At 35.8% G+C, this 18,019-nt stretch overlaps 2 protein-coding genes across 2 annotated transcripts in view; both read right to left on the bottom strand.

Moving 5' to 3' along the window:
- Positions 1-1,644: 1,644 nt before the first annotated feature.
- Positions 1,645-12,622, bottom strand: LOC110093784 (protein trichome birefringence-like 26). Its single transcript, XM_020818778.2, has 3 exons — positions 12,232-12,622; positions 10,727-11,004; positions 1,645-2,472 (listed from the first exon to the last, which is right to left on the bottom strand). Exons 1-3 carry the CDS (start codon positions 12,434-12,436, stop codon positions 1,696-1,698), a joined length of 1,260 nt encoding a protein of 419 aa, XP_020674437.1. The 5' UTR covers positions 12,437-12,622; the 3' UTR covers positions 1,645-1,695.
- A 1,752-nt stretch (positions 12,623-14,374) lies between these two features.
- The window catches only part of LOC110094420 (dihydrofolate synthetase), a 32,045-nt gene continuing 28,400 nt past the window's right edge, over positions 14,375-18,019 (bottom strand). The window contains exon 9 of the mRNA XM_028697590.1: positions 14,375-14,861. Coding sequence (XP_028553423.1) covers positions 14,494-14,861 — 368 coding nt within the window. The 3' untranslated portion in view covers positions 14,375-14,493. The remainder of the gene's footprint in view (positions 14,862-18,019) is intronic.

Below are 18,019 nucleotides of genomic sequence, written 5' to 3'. Positions count from 1 at the left end.
CGGGCAGCGAGGCGGGGCAGCACGGGCGGGCAGCTCGGGCGAGCAGTGGGCAGAGGCGGGATTCGAAATTTTTTGAATTAAACGGGTTCGCGGGTTGACCACTAAAGTTTTGAAGTAAGAGTCCACTTAATTTTTCTTGTTTTATTGATTACATATACATTTTTATATAATATATTCTTTTATCATATATTTTAAAGCTAATATTTTTATTATTTTTTAATTTCTTTACATATGTAATTTCATGTTGGATGGTTGAAGTGGAAGAATGCATCTGGCTTGTTATTTGATAGAAATGTACCCCTCAAACTTAAGGGAAAATTCTATAAGATGGTAGTGAGGACTGCAATGCTTTATGGTGCCGAATGTTGACCATTAAAAGAGAAGCATAATCCTAAGTTAAGTGTGGCAGAGATGAGGATGCTCAGGTGGATGAGTGGCTTTACCCTTAGAGATAGGATACGAAATAAGCATATACATGAAAAGGTTGGAGTAACTCCAATAGAAGATAAGATTAGAGAGAGTTGCCTTAGATGGTTTGGTCACATAAAACGGCCACCTTCCGATGACCCGGTTAGGAGAGTAGAGGTATTAGATTTGAGTTATGTTAAGAAAGATAGGGGTAGACCTAAAAAGACTTGGTTAGAAAATATTAGAAATGACCTTTCTTTATTATATCTAAACGAGAATTTGACTTTTAATAGGACCCAATGGAGAAAATGAATTCATGTAGCCGACCCCACGTAGTGGGATAAAGGCTTGATGATGTTGTTGTTGTTGTATGTAATTTCATGCTATTTTAATAAAAATTTAAAATTACATATACCAGTTGTAAGCCTAGATGTAAAAAGTTGAGAAATTTTTTTTTTAAAAAAAAATTAATTTAAACCACCAGCTAAATACATTTTGTGTCTCCGCCACTGCTTGCATCTACCCTCACCTATAACCAAGACGTCAGAGGGCAAGCATTAAGAGACACAACAGCTTATTATATCTAGCTTCTTAATTTTTTATAATAAAACATCATAAAATTCTCTTTTTCTCTCATCTTCCTTTACTCTTTTTGTCGTAACCAATCTTGCTAGTAATACTCAGATATCGCTCATGAATAAATTTGGATTTAAGAGCAAGTGTACATCCAAAGAAAAATATTTTCAATATACTATAAGAGAACACTAATGAACCAAACAACAACAAAATTTAGAATAGAAAGCCTTAGATTATCAATCTATTCTGAAATTACAGAATGATAATTACTAATGTAACATCCAAACCCACAATGAATACAAGCACTGAACATTAAGGGTAAACAACAATTTACATAATTCAAATTTCTTAACAAATATTGACAATGAAGAATGATGTTGAGGTGAACTTTATGAATGGAGCTTTTTTTTCTCTTCTTCCAGAGAATGCCTGCAGAATCGTTAAGGCTTCGTTTGGGGCGGTTTTCTTACTGTTTTCTGAAACAATTTTTTAGTACAATTTTTTTTAGTTTAACAATATTTTGTACTAAAAAACTACTTTATAAAGCAGTAAGAAAGTCGTCCCAAACGAAGCCTAAGTCACACTAACATAAGAGATAATTTAGAGGATTAACCATGATTGCAATCCTTAGCTCCGATCGACAAATCTGAAATGAGCTTCTGATGAAGCAAATACAGTGAAGAATCTCATAATCCAAATACATGAATAAAGTTATGAATCATTGAGCAGCATATCCATAAGCAAATCATTCCAGGCATCTATAGGACCAGGCAAACACCAGTGTAGACAGTCATTCTGGACAAGAGCATTCTTCTCCTTGTCAAAAGGGTGGAATGTTCTATATGGCCCTGGATGGCCATCAGGTCTTTGCAAGGAAAGGTTATAGGTATCCAGGAGCTTGAGACGAATTCCGTCCTCAGAACTTCTAGCTTTCACTTTCTGAAACTCCTCCAATTCAATGTTCCTCATTAGATGATCGACGTCTCTGCCACGGAATTCCCCGGCCTTGTAAGGCTTAGTTCGGTTGCATGTCCCCCCGCTGAACCACTCTCCGTTTTCGAAGTGATCCGGTGTCCAGGTTCGGTAAATAACTAAGGGCTTATGATCAGATGATAGAATGTGATTGAAGAGCTTTCTGAGGCTCATTCGATATGCATGATCAAACCCGAGTTCTGTTAAGTTCTTCCCAGGGCAGTAATGGCAACCAACAACTTTGCGGTTCTCCCAGTAGATTGCGGTTTTCAGAAACCACTGCCCAGCAGAGATCACAATGTAGTCGAAGTCGCGATAATTCTCGGTCCATTTACTGTCGAGGGTGTCGAGGTGTAGTTGAATATCAGAATCCGATTGGCCGTCATCATTCTCAAAAATTTCAGCTTTAACCAGGAAAGGTGCCCACACAAGAGAGAGTGTGAAGTTGTGAGAAGGGAAGTGCCATCTTCTAGATTTGAAATCCTTGTCATGGTAGACCTCAACAGGTTCCTCAGCCTGTAATCCAGCATTAATTGACCAAATAAACCGTTAGACTAAAAACATTATGTATTGATGAAAATATTCAGTAAAATACAAAAATATTAGTAAAAATTAAGCAATAATTGAATTTTTTTTTCTCTTAAAAATTAGTTATCTACACTCACATTGCTAGAAGTAGGTCAAAAATCAAGAAAGAAAGAAAGAAAAAAAGATTCCATGAATGTAAAATGGTCGCAAACTGAATAACAAATGATAAGTCAGAGGTAATGGACCAAAGAATTCGTTAAGAGACTGATATGAATAAATATAAAAAGATATTTAGTGTGTTATTTGTAGGTCATGTGAATCTACAGGTTATTTAGTTGACTCTTATAGGTCATGTATTGCTATATATACCCTTCCTTTGGGGTAATTAGAATAGGCAAAATAATAAATGAAACATGTTTTAGTGGGTACTCCCTCTCTTCTAATTACCGGCAGCTGTATGCATCCTCAAATTGATTAAATTCTTCTCCCTCATCAATACCTAAAATTTTAGCAAACCTCAAATTGCCTAATTATACCTTTAATTGCTCTATTTTTTGTGTTTTCATTATTTTCTAAGATATTTTTGATATGCTCTTTTCGAATCTCATCGTTGTCCAATGTCTTCTCCATTTAAAGCAGCACTCTTAAAACCGATCACACATAAAATCAAATCATCAACCCTAAATCTAGTCATGCCACCATCCGCCGCTACCCTAATCCCACCCCACTTCCATTCCACCAAACCTTAATATCCATTTATGTCTCCCTTGAATCCACCTCTCCCACACTTGATCAAACTCCTACTATGGAATCCCGAGCCTTTCGTCACCATCTGCCTCATCTCCAAGGTCAAATTTGTCATCTTCACGCCAAATCCGCTTCCCAACCAACCAACAGCTTAGAAATATGTGAGAATGTGACTTCACATAAATTTAAAAAAAAAAAAACTGGGAAAAGAAAATGTGTGAGAAAGCGACTTCCTTGATTTCCATTACAACAACAACATCAAATCTTTATCCTTCTCCATTTAAAGCAGCACTCTTAAAACCGATCACACATAAAATCAAATCATCAACCCTAAATCTAGTCATGCCACCATCCGCCGCTACCCTAATTCCACCCCACTTCCATTCCACCAAACCTTAATATCCATTTATGTCTCCCTTGAATCCACCTCTCCCACACTTGATCAAACTCCTATGGAATCCCGAGCCTTTCGTCACCGTCTGCCTCATCTCCAAGGTCAAATTTGTCATCTTCACCCCAAATCTGCTTCCCAACCAACCAACAACTTAGAAATATGTGAGAATGTGACTTCACATAAATTTAAAAAAAAAAACTGGGAAAAGAAAATGTGTGAGAAAGCGACTTCCTTGACTTCCATTACAACAACAACATCAAACCTTTATCCCACTACATGGGGTCAGCTACATGAATCTTTTTTTTTCCTTTGTGTCATGTTAAGAGTCAAATTCTCATTTAAATCTAATAAAGAAAGATCATTCTAATATTTTCTAACCAAGACTTTTTAGGTCTACCTCTACCTTTCTTAACATAGGTCAAATCTAATACATCTACTCTCCTAACAAGGTCATGGGAAGACCACCGTTTTACATGACCAAACCATCTAAGGAGACTCTCTCTAATCTTATCTATCATTGGAGCCACTTCAACCATTTCACAGATATGCTCATTTCATATCCTGTCTCTAAGAGTAAATCCACTCAACCACTTGAGCATCCTCATCTTAGCAACTCTTAACTTAAAAATAAGCTTCTCTTTTTTGGCCAACACTCTACGCCATAAAGCATTGCAGGTCTCACAACCATCTTATAAAATTTTCCCTTTAATTTGAGTGGTATTTTTCTATCACACAACAAACCTGAAGCATTTCTCCACTTCAACCATCCAACTTGAATTCTACTTATAATATCCCATCTATTTCACCATCACTCTGAACAATAGAACCAAGATATCTAAAATGAGTACACTTATTAATGACTTTATTGCTCAAAATCACAAACCCCCCACTAGATTTATTAATACTAAAATTACACTCCATGTATTCGGTTTTAGATTACTCAAATTAAAACCTTTACTCGAAGGTTGACCTACATAATTCGAGTTTACCTTCAACTCCCTCCCTAGTCTTATCAACAAGAAGAATATCATCAACAAAAAGCATACACCAAGGTAAATCCTCTTGAAAATGTCTAGTGAGAACATCCATGACTAAAACAAAAAGATAAGGGCTTAAGGTTGATACTTGATATAATCCTACTGAAATAGGAATATACTTGGTCAAACCACCTTGTGTTTGAACACAAGTAACAGCTCCTATATACATATCCCTAATGACTTGAATATAAGCATTATTAACCCCTTTATTTTCTAGAACTCTCCATAGCACTTTTCTTAGAACTTTATCATATGCTTTCTCTAAATCAATAAATATCATATGTACATCCTCCTTATTCTCTCTAAACTTCTCCATCAACCCTCTCAATAAATGAATAGTTTCCATAGTAGACCTACCCGGTGTGAGTCCAAATTTATTTTGAGAAACATTAGTATCACATCGTAACCTATGCTCCATAACTCGCTCCCAAAGTTTTTTAAGTATGACAGGTCAAATTAATTCCTCTATAATTCGGACAATCTTGTGCATCACCTTTATTCTTATAAAAAGGAATCAACACACTCATTCTCCACACATTTGTCATATTTTTAGTCTTCAAAATAAAATTAAAAATTTTAGTAAGCCAAGAAATTCCTTCAACTCCTAAGCATTTCCACACCTCTAGTGGAATATCATCAGGTCCACTAGTTTTTCCACACTTCACACTTTATTTTCTTTAAAATCTCTCTAACTTTAGTTTTACTAATACGCCGATAAAAATAAACTCTTTTTTTTTAATTTAGAGTGCTAAGGTCACTAAAGTTAATCATATTCTCACAATCTTCATTGAAAAACTTCACAAAAGTATCTCATCCACCTTTGTTGAATATCCTCTTCTAAAAAAACCACTTTTTGATCTTCATCCTTAATGCAATTCATTTCCTATAAATAAATAAAAATTGCAAAAGAAAATAGCATGAAAGAAGATGATGGTTTCCAGCACCCCCATAAAGTATACAGAGTCATCAAAGCGCACAAGGTACCTTTGCCACTTTAATTCAAGACCAAGTTTAACATTTACAGACTCATGAGAGTTCTCAATAACCATTTTAAATGCACCTTACGGTCAGAAGTTCCATATTCATTTGAGAAAGCAAATTCCCAGGAATTTGCATTCAAGTAAAATTTGGAACATTCCTTGTGTTCTAAAAAGATGTCCCAACAATTAGATAGAAATGATATTTGACATCAAACAGGCCATCTCATAAAAACTGCCAACAAAATAACATATTAAATCAAAAGATAAGAGATGAGTCTCATTAGTTGTTTCAATTCAGATGACATAAAATTAGGAATCCAGGAAAGGAAACACTTATTTCAAGAAGCTCACAGAAGTAATGGCATGCATTAACAAGGCTACTGTATTCAAATTTCTAATATTACAATTCTCCAGCTTCTATTTAAGCTTGTTCTAATTTCACTACAATTTTATATCTCACATCAAAGGCATTGTTCTACATTATATATGATTGATACTAACTCCACCATAACATAAATTAATAACAAAATTAAAATACTATTAATAACTATAAATAATAATAAATTAAACACTGAAAAAAATACACAACTCTGTATGTATAATTAACTGACTTTTCATCCATCTTTGAAGTGGTCTTTACTTGCTAAATTGCCATTATGTTTTGATCAATAAAATTTATTATTTAAAATACTACTCTTTTTATGCCATATGAATGCTAAATATTGAATTTTAAAGCCCATTCTGATGAAACTTTGGTCAGGGTATCATTAGCTTTTATGCATAAATTACCTTTTATAATTACCTCCTACATAAAATTGTACTTTTTAATGTTTTTATGTCCTCAATTTTTATAATATTGCCTCCAAATTTGTGGGAATGATGTGGCTAAAAAGATCAAATTTCTAATATTCTTCTTTCTTGAACTGCTTGACATGAGCTTTCTTATTATCTGAATCTTTTTATCATTATGTCTTAATTTGTGTATTGCTTGCAAGATTTTAACCATTGCTTACATACTTATCACTTGTAATTGTAACACCGATTTAAACCAATGTTGCTAAAAGTATAGAAAATAGTGTATTGATCTGTTTATTGCTTGCTATTAGGATTGTTATCTCACCTTTTAGTTGAAATTTTACGGCCAATTGATTCTCAAAATTCCTCCTGGATTGGAAGAAGAAGAAGATCAAAATGGGTTATAGGTGGAGAAAAAATCATAGGTAGTTGTGACCTCGACCAACTCTACATGTAGTCTGTGGGCAAAGAATTGGTGAGTAGATCATAGAAGAAGAAGAAGAAGAGCAAATTGCTCTGTAAGAGGAGAAAACCCCCTATTTAGTTGTGGCCTTCACTAGTTCTGACATTTCTACAGGCAAAGAAGGGTCAGTTGGCACCGAATGCTTCAGGTCACATGCCAACGAATGCGAGGTCGGCCAAGATTAAGAGATATTAGTGTGAGCTAGAGGGGATTGCACATGAGATTTCATAGTGCACGGAGAGAGCTAATAGAGTGGAATATTTGACCCTTAAAATAGTTTTAGGTGTTGGATAAGTATATGTTAAAATCCCAACCGTTCCTCGGCCCTTCATCCCACAACCAACATGGGGATCCGTTGGAGGCTCACCTGGATCATGTTGTTAAATCTCAATCATCCCTTAACCCTTGATCCCATGGCTAGGATGGAGATTCATGGGAAGCACACCTGAATCAAGCTGCTCTCCTTCCATATTCAGGTGGTTGATTTATGAAGGATTATATTAGAGAAAGTATGCATGATTCCATAATAATTTGTTTCTTTATTAAGATATCATTTATAGATCTATAAATAGGAATAGTTTTCTAAAATAAAATTAAGCTTTTTTCCTCTTCAATTCTCTAAATTTAACATGATATCAGAGCAAGATTCTCACGAATGGCCTTCATTGGTGGAATTATGAGGAATACAAGTTCCCACCATCAGCCTTCATTGATGGAATTCTAAAAAATACAAGTTCCCACCACCGGCCTTCATTGCCAAAATTCTGAGAAATACAAGTTCCCACAACCGACCTTCATTGTCGAAAGTATGAGGAATACAGGTTCCCACCACCAGTCTTCATTGCTGAAACTCTGAAGAATACATGTTCCCACCACCGACCTTCATTGCCAAAATTCTAAGGAATAGAGGTTCCCACCACCATCCTTCATTGCTGGAATTCTAAGGAATATAGATTCCCACCACCGGTCTTTATTGCCAGAATTCTGAGGAATACTAGTCCTTCGACCGGCCTTCATTGTCGAAATTCTAAGGAATATTGGTCATTCTGCTTCCTTCATTCGTCCAAGACCAAGGAGAGATCGAGAGGGAAGGCCATGTGTGCACCTGAACGGGGTCGATCGAACATTAGTGCTCGGGTGGAGTCGGACGAGTGATTTGCATTGGTTGAAGCTAGCTCGATCGAATGGGAGGAGATTTGCATGCCAAGTGTTGAGCTGCTTGAGACATGTTTTTCTACTGTTGTCCTTGAAGCTTACCGCAACCTTAAAACATTTTTTTTTCATATTGTCGTGCCTTCATTGTCGGCCTTCCCTTGTGGTTGTTATCCTATCTATAATCAATGTAGCCTTCATTGTTGTCCTGCTTAATATAGCCTTTATTTCCACCCCTTTCCACTGTAATATCTGAAGCTAATTTCTCTCAAAGTTTTGATCAAATTGAAGACTCTATGATACACCAAGGAACTTGGATGATAACTCTACTTTTTTGGAACCAATTACCAAACTGGGAATGACAGATCTGTATTCCCTAGCTTGATGGGGAGTGTTAAAATCCCAACCGTCCCTAGACCCTTGATCCCACAACCAGCATGGGGATCTGTGGGAGGCTCACCGGGATCACGCTATTAAATCTCAGTCGTCCTTTGGCCCTTGATCACATGGCTAGGTTGGGGATCCGCGGGAGGCTCACCCGGATCACACCGTTCTCCTTTCAGATTCGGGTGGCTGCTTTAGGAAAGATTATATTAGGGCAATTATACATGATTTTGTATTTATTGATAAAATATGAACTTATTTTGAATAAATTTCTTATAAACATGATATATTTTTTACACCATAAGTCCTTGACATAATTTTTTTATATTTAAATTTATGTTCAAGCATCTATGCATGTATTATTTGACATTTTTAACATGTGAAATGTTGAGCATCTTCTGGATATGATTGCACACACACGCACACGCACACGCATACACACACGCGCGCGCGCACACACACACACATTAAATTTAAAAAATTGGAGCATTTGAAACTTTTTAAACTGCCATCTGCATCATTGCAGCAATTTTGCAAATATAGCACCGTTTGAAGCACTGCTGAATGTAGTGCTAAAATTTCTTTCCCCAATGGTTGGAAAACCATTGTGAAAACCCTTTGTAGCAGACAACGAACATGTCAATCTTCCAGTGGTTCTAGAACCGCTGCTGTTTTTTTTGTGGTAATTAAATCATTGTAATAGTCTAAAATAAGTACTGTGAAACCCTATTTTTCTGTAGTGTAAAAAAAAATTCTGCTATAAACCCTTCTAAAACTACATAGAATTAACTTTCGAATATTATACACTTCTTTTCATTGAATCACATAAAATCTACAGGTTCTCTACATTCACCTCATACACAGACTACTATATTCCTTGAGAAATATGGTTACATCCTCACAATATTGATACAACTATTTTCAAATGTTAGAAAGTACATTCAAAATGATTCTTCGAAAACAATATAAACTGAATAAAACGAATGAACACCCCCATTTTCATGATCAATTGATAACAGATTCAGATCAAATGAGTCTATCAAATAAAAAATCATCACAAAACTCTGGAAATATATTAGGGTTGTAAAGAAGTAAAAAAATGTGAAATTAATAAGAAAAGAAAAGGTTTAAATGTGAAGTTACAATTATTTAAGGTACAAATGGAGCACTTTTAAACATTGCCAATAAGAAGAAGAACTTGGACAAATTAGCCAACTCAATCTCAATCAGTAAAAACGTTGCATCAAAAGAATGAAGAATAGACTACAAAACATAAAGAAACTCACTATGTTGAAAAAAATAGTTACAAGTAGAAAGTGGTGGCTAACATAAAATAGCCACAAAAAAACCTATCCACCTCATCCCTCGACCACCACCAGCAATCCCTCGACCCAAGCCCAACATAATTCGGGTCACAAGCTCTAACATATGTCAATTCCTTTTCCAAGGTTAAATTAACTTGCTCTGATTTTGCTTTAATAACCAAATGGATTCAACTACATCAAGAGAGTATGATAAATATAAAATTAAAACCACCAACAAGAAAAGGTTATGATTTGCAAGAGAGAACCGAATGCTCCAAATTGCATACCATCATCTAAAGATAACAAAATTGCTAAGTCTCAGATCATGCATAACACACATTGGTTGAGCGTTATTGCCTTCGACTTCCAAAGTGTAGGTATGAGGTTCAAATGTCGCCACCGAAATAAAAAGTACTTCTGATTTCTACACCATTTAAACTAAAAGGTCTAAAGTTTCACTAAAATGAGTGGTGAACAAAATAAATCTAGCATAAAGAAACAATGTTCGCCTTCCAAAGTCAGTTCATCAAATTATTAATCACCTGTTATAATGGAATTAAATGCCATCATAAATTCTAAAACAACAAATTTGAAAATGGAACATTTATCATTAATAAAGAAAGAGAAGTTACAGCTCTCGCTATAAATTCCTTTTTTTACCATAATTTAAACCAAATTTTAATTGCAAGGATGAGGTATTTTACACCTTCTGCTATTAGAACTTGGTAGATGAGTATATCTCCAACATAAAAAACAAAAAGACTTCTGAGATGTGTACATCTAGAGCCAATGTTCATAGTACTGTCCATGATCACAAGCCTATATTATGGACCTGATCGTGCATCAGTAGGAAATATTCATAGAATGAGGATATACTGTAAACCAGTGCCATAAGCAAATATTCATGGAATAGAAAATACAGAGTTCAGTGATGCTCCAAACCTATATCTCCAAGACATTAAAATGAATTATCACATACTGTGTACCTTAGATAGAAGACATATCAATGATTGGATATGATTGCGAAGAATTGAATCACCAATCAATGCCCAAGCTTTATTCCGCATTTTCTCCAAAAACTTCTCTCCATCGAAAGAAAGTAGACTGCAACCATATGGTTTCCATCTCCAATAAAGATAATCCGTGTCCGGACGTCCATTCTTCAAACAATTCTGGGGGTCTTCAATAAAACGGCAGCTTTCATTTGTGTAAGGAGGTCTTGAAAGACTTGGAACCCATTCTCCAGTGAAAATATCACATTTTTCTGCAATTGGCATTCACAACTGAATCACACCATAAAGCAAAATCTTATAGCAACATTTGGAACTTAAGAACTGAAGGAAATGCAAGCAAAATGAAGCAATTAAATTCAAACAAACAAGAAAAAAGCAGAAAGTAACCATCTAACCAAGAGTAACCAAATCTTTAAAAGAAAAACCTACCATTCTACTTTTTTTTTTTTAAACAATGGTGAGGATCTGCTCATGAGGCCGGTCGACAATGGCAATTGTATTCCAAAATAAGTATCACATAAGCTCTAAAGAGTTCAGGTGAAATGAATGAAAAACATCATCAGTATCATTAGCCTTATTCAGGTTTTATGAATCATAATTTTCCATTAGTTAAACCTATTCTTCACAAATCGTTTTGAACTTCTATCCATTTACTCGCCACAAAAATGAGTCAAAGAAAATTGCCTGGAGTCACACCAGTTAGGAGAAAATGGCAACAGCTACGCGGTTTCAAATTTAAGGCTTTGGACAGCTCTCCACTTAAATTTATAATTATTTAGAATAGCTCACCATTTGCATAAGAATTCAATGGTATGAATGTAAATCCCCCACAACAAAAAACAAATTTCTCTGCACCCGAAAAAAAATGTAGAAATATTAAAGTCTCAAAGCTTCTTTAGCAGAATAAATGCAAGTCTATAACCCCCAAAAGGGAACTTTTATTACGTCCGGTGCAAGGAAGTAGAGGAACGTCCGGTCGGAGGCAATTTCCCGTCAAAAAACTAGGTATTTACTCGGTACAACTAGGTATTATTTGATAATAATGAGGAATACCGTTCTCTAAAGATCAATACCGAGTTATACCGAGCTGTACCGAGAAATACCGAGTTGTACCGAGTTTTTCTGGGAAAAACTCGGTACAACTTTGGTATAACTCGGTATTTGCTCGGTAAAATCCGGTATAACTCGGTATTGGGTCTTCAAATGATGATATTCTTCATTATTGTTTGGTATTGCTCGGTATTTTCTCGGTACAACTCGTTTTTTGGCGGGAATTTGCCTCCGACTGGACGTTCCTCTACGTCCGGTCGGAGGACGTAATAATTGTTCCCCAAAAGACAGGAAAAAAAACAACATCTACAGCCCTTTAATCACTTCAGTTGCTAAAATTTCCTGCGCTGCGGGACTCACAAAACCAACATAAGAACATAAGAAGGAAATCTCCCCCCATAAAGCTTAAAACCATTCAAGAAACTTACCACTCGTCGCATTCAACTGATACTCGGTTTTCTTGGCGACAGCAGGGGTTTCTGAGACGGGAAGCACGGAGGAAGAGCGAAGAAACAAAAGGCGGAATGAGACGCCCACAAGGAGGACGGAAACGAAGAGCTTCAACCAGATCTGATTGCTTTTCCGGCACAGTGTCGGCCATGTCTCACAATCCGACCTCACTTCCTTCCCCATTATTCCCCTTCTCTTTAGAGAAGATGGAGAGCGCAAAAAAGGAATACTCAGCAGGTAGTAATGCTAAGATTCTGCAAAAGATGGCTCCTTTCTCCTCCGGAATGAACAGTGAAGCTTGGAGGCGCTTGCTGCGTGGTAGAAGAGAGAGAAAGACGATTGGGTTGTTGGATAGATGGTGCCAGGATGGAGAGTTGGCTCAAACGTGTCTGTCGCATTCCATTAAAAAAATTCATTCTTTATAGAAATTAGTGCTTTAAATCTCGTTTAAAATATCAGACGAACATAAAATTCCGATTTTTTATTCAGAGCTGTGAACGCTGGCCAAATTCCAATCTTTCTCCTTCACATAAAAATGCAATTTTTTTTTGGGAAATTTACATACATACTAATTTATATATCTAACATCTAAAATATTAATATTACATCTCTACCATCCATATACAAGTTTAATATCAAATATACCATTCCTATAATTCATTTATATCATGCATACAATCCTATAAATTTTTATATTTCATTACATGCACCCAAATTTGTTCTATAGGTGGTAGTCATGTAATATTAATGTTTTAGATATTAGATATGTAAATAGCATAAAATAAAATGACATGTATGTAAAACCCCCTTTTTTTAGTGTGGAACGGTTTATCATAAAACAAGGCGCATTTGAATGCATAATTTTGAGAAAATACTTTCATTATATAAACTATTATGCCTTTCATTCTCAAGTCCTCCAAATTCATTACTCTTCCTCTCCAATTCACTCTTAATTTATTAAAATTTTATAATCATTTTCATTTATCAATGTTTCATCATCCAAATCATTATTGTTACTAAGCCTTAATATTTAGTAGTAAAATATTTTTATTTTATTTAAATTTGAAAAGATAAAATGCAAATAAAATAATTAGAATACTTAAATAAATTTTTTAATCTAATAAAAAAAATAAAATTAATACATGAATTGTAGAAACCATACAAGACTATAAAACTTATTGAAAATTTTAACTATGTGAATTTAGTGAACCACACCCTTATTGGTTTAAAGTAGTATAAAAGTATTAATTGGATTATTTTATTGCATTAATATGACATTAATTTCTTTTGTGAGCTCGACAAGTGCCTAAAGATAATTTCTTTAAGAATTTTAAACAAATATTTAGTTTTCAGATAAATATAGAAATCTAATTGATAATAAAGTTCAAGCATGCAAAATAATTAAACATCCATCACTAATATTTATTTATTTAGCGTTGATGAAAAAAATACAGTGTGAAGTAAAAATAGTGTGTTGAAAATAATTTTAACGTTTTTGATTGAGTATAATATAAATATTGAGGTTTTTTTTAATAATGAAATACAAAATAAATAAAAAACAGTGCATTTGGAATAAGAGTTAATTGGAGCTGGCCAACAACAAGGGTGATGGCGGGTGGCAGCAACGTGCGATAGAAAAATGTCGGTGGTGGTTTGCGATCACCAGCATCCAGCAATAGCGAATAAGATAACAAAATAGACTGACAGTGACAACGACTAGCAACGATGGAGACGAACCAATATCATCACTTCTATTCAAATCATGTATTTAAAATTCGCTCATAGCGAAAAAATTTTAAATATAAAAGATGATTTTCAAGCACTCTCAAAAAACATTACATTTGAAATCCAACAATCTAAATACCTAAAATTTTTAAAATCTTATATTTAATTTAATCTATATTCATAACTCCCCTAATCAAACAGCTCCTAAATAAAAATTTAAAACAAAACTTCATTCTTAGATTCTTTATAAATATTTAGGTTTTATTTTGGACGAATTTCTTAACGATTCTTTAAGTAAATTTTTAATAAAAAAATAAAATTTTATATTAAAAAACTGCTTAAAAATAAATTAGAAAATATTAAAATTTCAAGTGTTTCAGCTTTTTAACTCCTTTCTAAAGTAAATTATTAGTATAAAAAGTATTTTAAACTAGAATTTTGTGTACTACAAAACTGCTTTAAAAAGCAGTCCAAAAGCCGTCCCAAACAAAATCTGATAAACCAAACAACAGCTATTAATTCTGTGAAACAGCTAATAATACTGAAGAAACTATGTGCAAAGATCCAGTAACAGCTATCAGGTGGGTTTTTTGACCTGTTCTGTACCTGAGGAGCTCATCAGCTACCTGCATGGAATCACCAACTAGTGCATTGGGGAGGGCTATCAGCAACACTTGTGAATGATTAGTCTTCATTTGTCCTGAGAACACATTAGGAAAACCATCAGTTTTCCATTGGTTGATTGTTCCAAGATCTAAAACATTGATTCCAAGATTGGTTGCAGCTCTGAACCAAACTTCCTTTAAATCTGAAGCAGAAACCGTGCGAAATCTGCTGCCTGCGATGCTCGTCTCGGTCAAAATGACGACATTTGGCGTTCGTCCTGTATCAAGTTTATGGAGGGCAATCAATATGTTCTTTAAGATAAGGATCAAATGTTCTACTTGTTTAAGCGACAAAATGTGAAATCCTTCACTAAGAAACTTTGCAGTTAAGCGTGCTCATCCCAGAGTAAGGGTCTAAACGAGTCGAGTCGAGTCCAGTTTTAGCATTAACGAGCTCAACTTGTTATTCGGAAAGCGAGCTCGAGACCAAAATTGACAATATCTCGATAGTTAAGAATTTAAGTTCTTACAAAAAAAAAAAAAGACAGTAGAATTTTTACTCTGTATTACTATTGCATCAAGGGCGCTGCTCGAGTAAAGGAGAGATGGGAAATGGGAGATGAGAGGTGGCCAATGGCAAGGGAAGGCCAGGTAAAATGAGATTACAGAAGAGAGAGCCATCAAATGTTGTTGTTAACTGCCCGTGGGATGTTAGGAATGCCATAAGAGTGGTGCACAGCCCTCATTTTCTTCATTTATAAGAGGTGGATGTGAGCTAACCATGCTGCTAGCGGTGATAGGCTGGTGATGAGTGATTCGGCCAAACCTAGATTTTGTGTCAAGTTCTTGAAAAGGAACTAGCACTGAAAAATTATTACATGCGGGTTTGGATTCTTCTAGAGATCAATAAAAAAGCGCCACGTCGCTCCAAAAATATACCGTGTTCAGTACCGAGTGCTCGGTACCCCTCGGTACCGAGCGCGGAACCGAACGGTTCTCCCGTCCCATGTCTGCATACAATAATCTCCCACTAGCAATAGACTATGATAAGCATCCTCCATTGAATGATATGGGCCTCTTCAATGCAACGTGATATGGCAATGAGGTCACCTAACTCTATAAGGATAATAATGGAGATATTGGCTGCCAATTGAAACCCTATAAAGCTGCAACTACCTTTTAAGCCAGAGAAGAAAGCGCCATCTAAACCTATGCAATAGAGATGGATTGCATTTATGGCTTTTATTATAAATGCTAGCAATATTAAAATCACAACTCCTTTGATGAAAGACTTTTACGACACAATGATAGTTGAACAGGGGCGCTTCCCCCTTAGACCTCCGACATATCTGCAAAGCGTACAACGATGAAAAAATAGGGTCGAGAGGCAGCGCCCTGTTAGACCGGTCCAATGGACCGATCTAGCTGGTCCATGCGGGACCGGCCTAGGTGCGAACGAGGCGGAAGCCTCCGCCTCGTGATTCAGCCGCACACCCCGCCGAAGCAAACAAAGCAATTTAGGATGGATTTTTGAGGGATTTGGGAGGGAAATTTGAATGTAGAGACTGTTTAGAGATTTCCTTTTGATTTGTATGCATTAAATACTTTGTTTTCCTATGGTTAGGACATCTTGAATTTGGCTGAAATTTGAGATCTCTTAGATTTTAGGTTTCCTTTGGGCTCTAGCTGCGTCTAGAGATTTGGGAGAGATCGATCCTCCTCTCGAATAGGAGTTTTTATTTGCATAAAAAAGTGCAAATACCGAGTTTTTTGAAAAAATACCGAGTTTTTCAAAAAACTCGGTATTTGCACTTTTTACCTATTTTTGGCTAAAACCGAACCTTCCTCTACATCCAGTGAAAGGACCTAATAATTGCTCCTCGAATAGAGGATCAAGTGTATCTTTTTATTTTCCGTTTCGCTTTCATCAAGTAATACAAATTATCTACTATTTTTTGTGATTTTGTGCGGATTTTTGTGAAGAATTCTCGTTGTTTTTAGAAGATTGATAGGAAATACTTGCGATCTACAAGTACTTCCTATCAAATTGATATCAGAGCAAGTCTTGGGACCGTTCGTGGGTTGATTTTGACAAATTTCAGCGGCTGATTTTTGGTTGGGAACGGACGAAGTGTTGTTTTTGTAATCCAAATCCAGAATTTTTTGGATTTACAAAAATTTGGATCGAGGTGCGGCCAAGAAAGTTGATGCACTAGAAGAAAGGCTTGAATGGGAGATGAAACATATCAAGACAACGGTGGAGGAAAGGATTTCCTCCATAGAAGGACAAGTAGCCGATCTCTGAGACATAATGAAGAAAATGTCGGAAATCCACAACTAAATGGCGGCTTCCATGGCAAAAGAGGAGAAAAGAAAAAACACGAATTCGAAAATTCGTAGGGAGGAAGATGAGGTAGAAATCGTTGAGGGAGAGAGACCCTATCTGGAGCCTTTCCAAAGGGAGGAGAGAGGAGATAGGTACGAGCAAAGGGGTGCCGATTGGGAATGCCGGGAGAGACATTATGGTCGCCGAGGTGTTGATTTTGAAGGAAAAAAGAGGGGAATTCGAATGGGGTTTGGGCTATGGCAGGGCAAGGGAAAACCGGGAGATGTGGGGTGGGCCGAGCACTTGGGAGAGGGGAAGCTATGGAGGAATAAGGGGGAATGGTTGAGATCAGAAGGCGAGGAAGTTAAAGATGCCTATCTTCGAGGGGGAGGATGCGTATGGGTGGATATATAAGGTGGAGAGGTACTTTGCCGTTAATGGGCTAACGAAGGATAAGAAGTTGACAGCAGCCTATGATGCACCGACACTTCTCCTCAAAGAGGCGTGCAGTGTCCGACACCGTGTCCGACACGACACTCGCCCGACACTCCTTCGACATGTGTTGGACACGCCGAAAACGTGTCCGATTAAAAAATATTAAATGCAAATTGGACACGCATGTCCGACACGCGTATCTTAAATATTTTATGAATTTTTTTAAATATAATTTCTTGTATTTTGCGGGATTTAAACTAATTATTTCCTATCCACAAAACCAAATCAACATCCGCACCTAATACCCAATCATCAAATATTCTCATTTTCATTTCTTTTTGGCAGTAAAAGTATTTTGCGGGATTTAAACTAATGATTGGTTTGTTACAATCTTATCTAGATAAAAACAATGAATAATCAAGATATAAATGAAATTATAATTTCTATGTTGAAGGATAGTAATTCAAATAGAGGATATCCATTATGATTTTGGAGGAATATACACATGTCTGCTTTGCCATATATGTCATATAATTAAGTATCATCCTCTTCCTGTTGTGAGAGAAATTGGAGCACATACTTATTTATTCAATCAATGAAGAGGAATAAAATAACTCCATAACGAGCTGAAGATCTAGTTTATGTGCATTCAAATCTTCGTCTTCTATCAAGATC

This window comes from Dendrobium catenatum, unplaced genomic scaffold (assembly GCF_001605985.2).
Source record: "Dendrobium catenatum unplaced genomic scaffold, ASM160598v2 fragScaff_scaffold_113, whole genome shotgun sequence".
Taxonomy (NCBI): Eukaryota; Viridiplantae; Streptophyta; class Magnoliopsida; order Asparagales; family Orchidaceae; genus Dendrobium; species Dendrobium catenatum.
Note: the sequence above shows the minus strand (reverse complement) of the source record. Positions and strands in the feature narration are given on the sequence as shown.

Excerpts from the sequence above, each read along its gene's own strand:
- LOC110093784 (XM_020818778.2), bottom strand. The coding sequence starts at position 12,436 with ATGGGGAAGGAAGTGAGGTCGGATTGTGAGACATGGCCGACACTGTGC. Across the intron at positions 11,005-12,231 it reads TCAGTTGAATGCGACGAGTG|AAAAATGTGATATTTTCACT; the intron begins GTAAGTTTCTTG and ends TGCCAATTGCAG. Across the intron at positions 2,473-10,726 it reads TGATATGTCTTCTATCTAAG|GCTGAGGAACCTGTTGAGGT; the intron begins GTACACAGTATG and ends GCTGGATTACAG.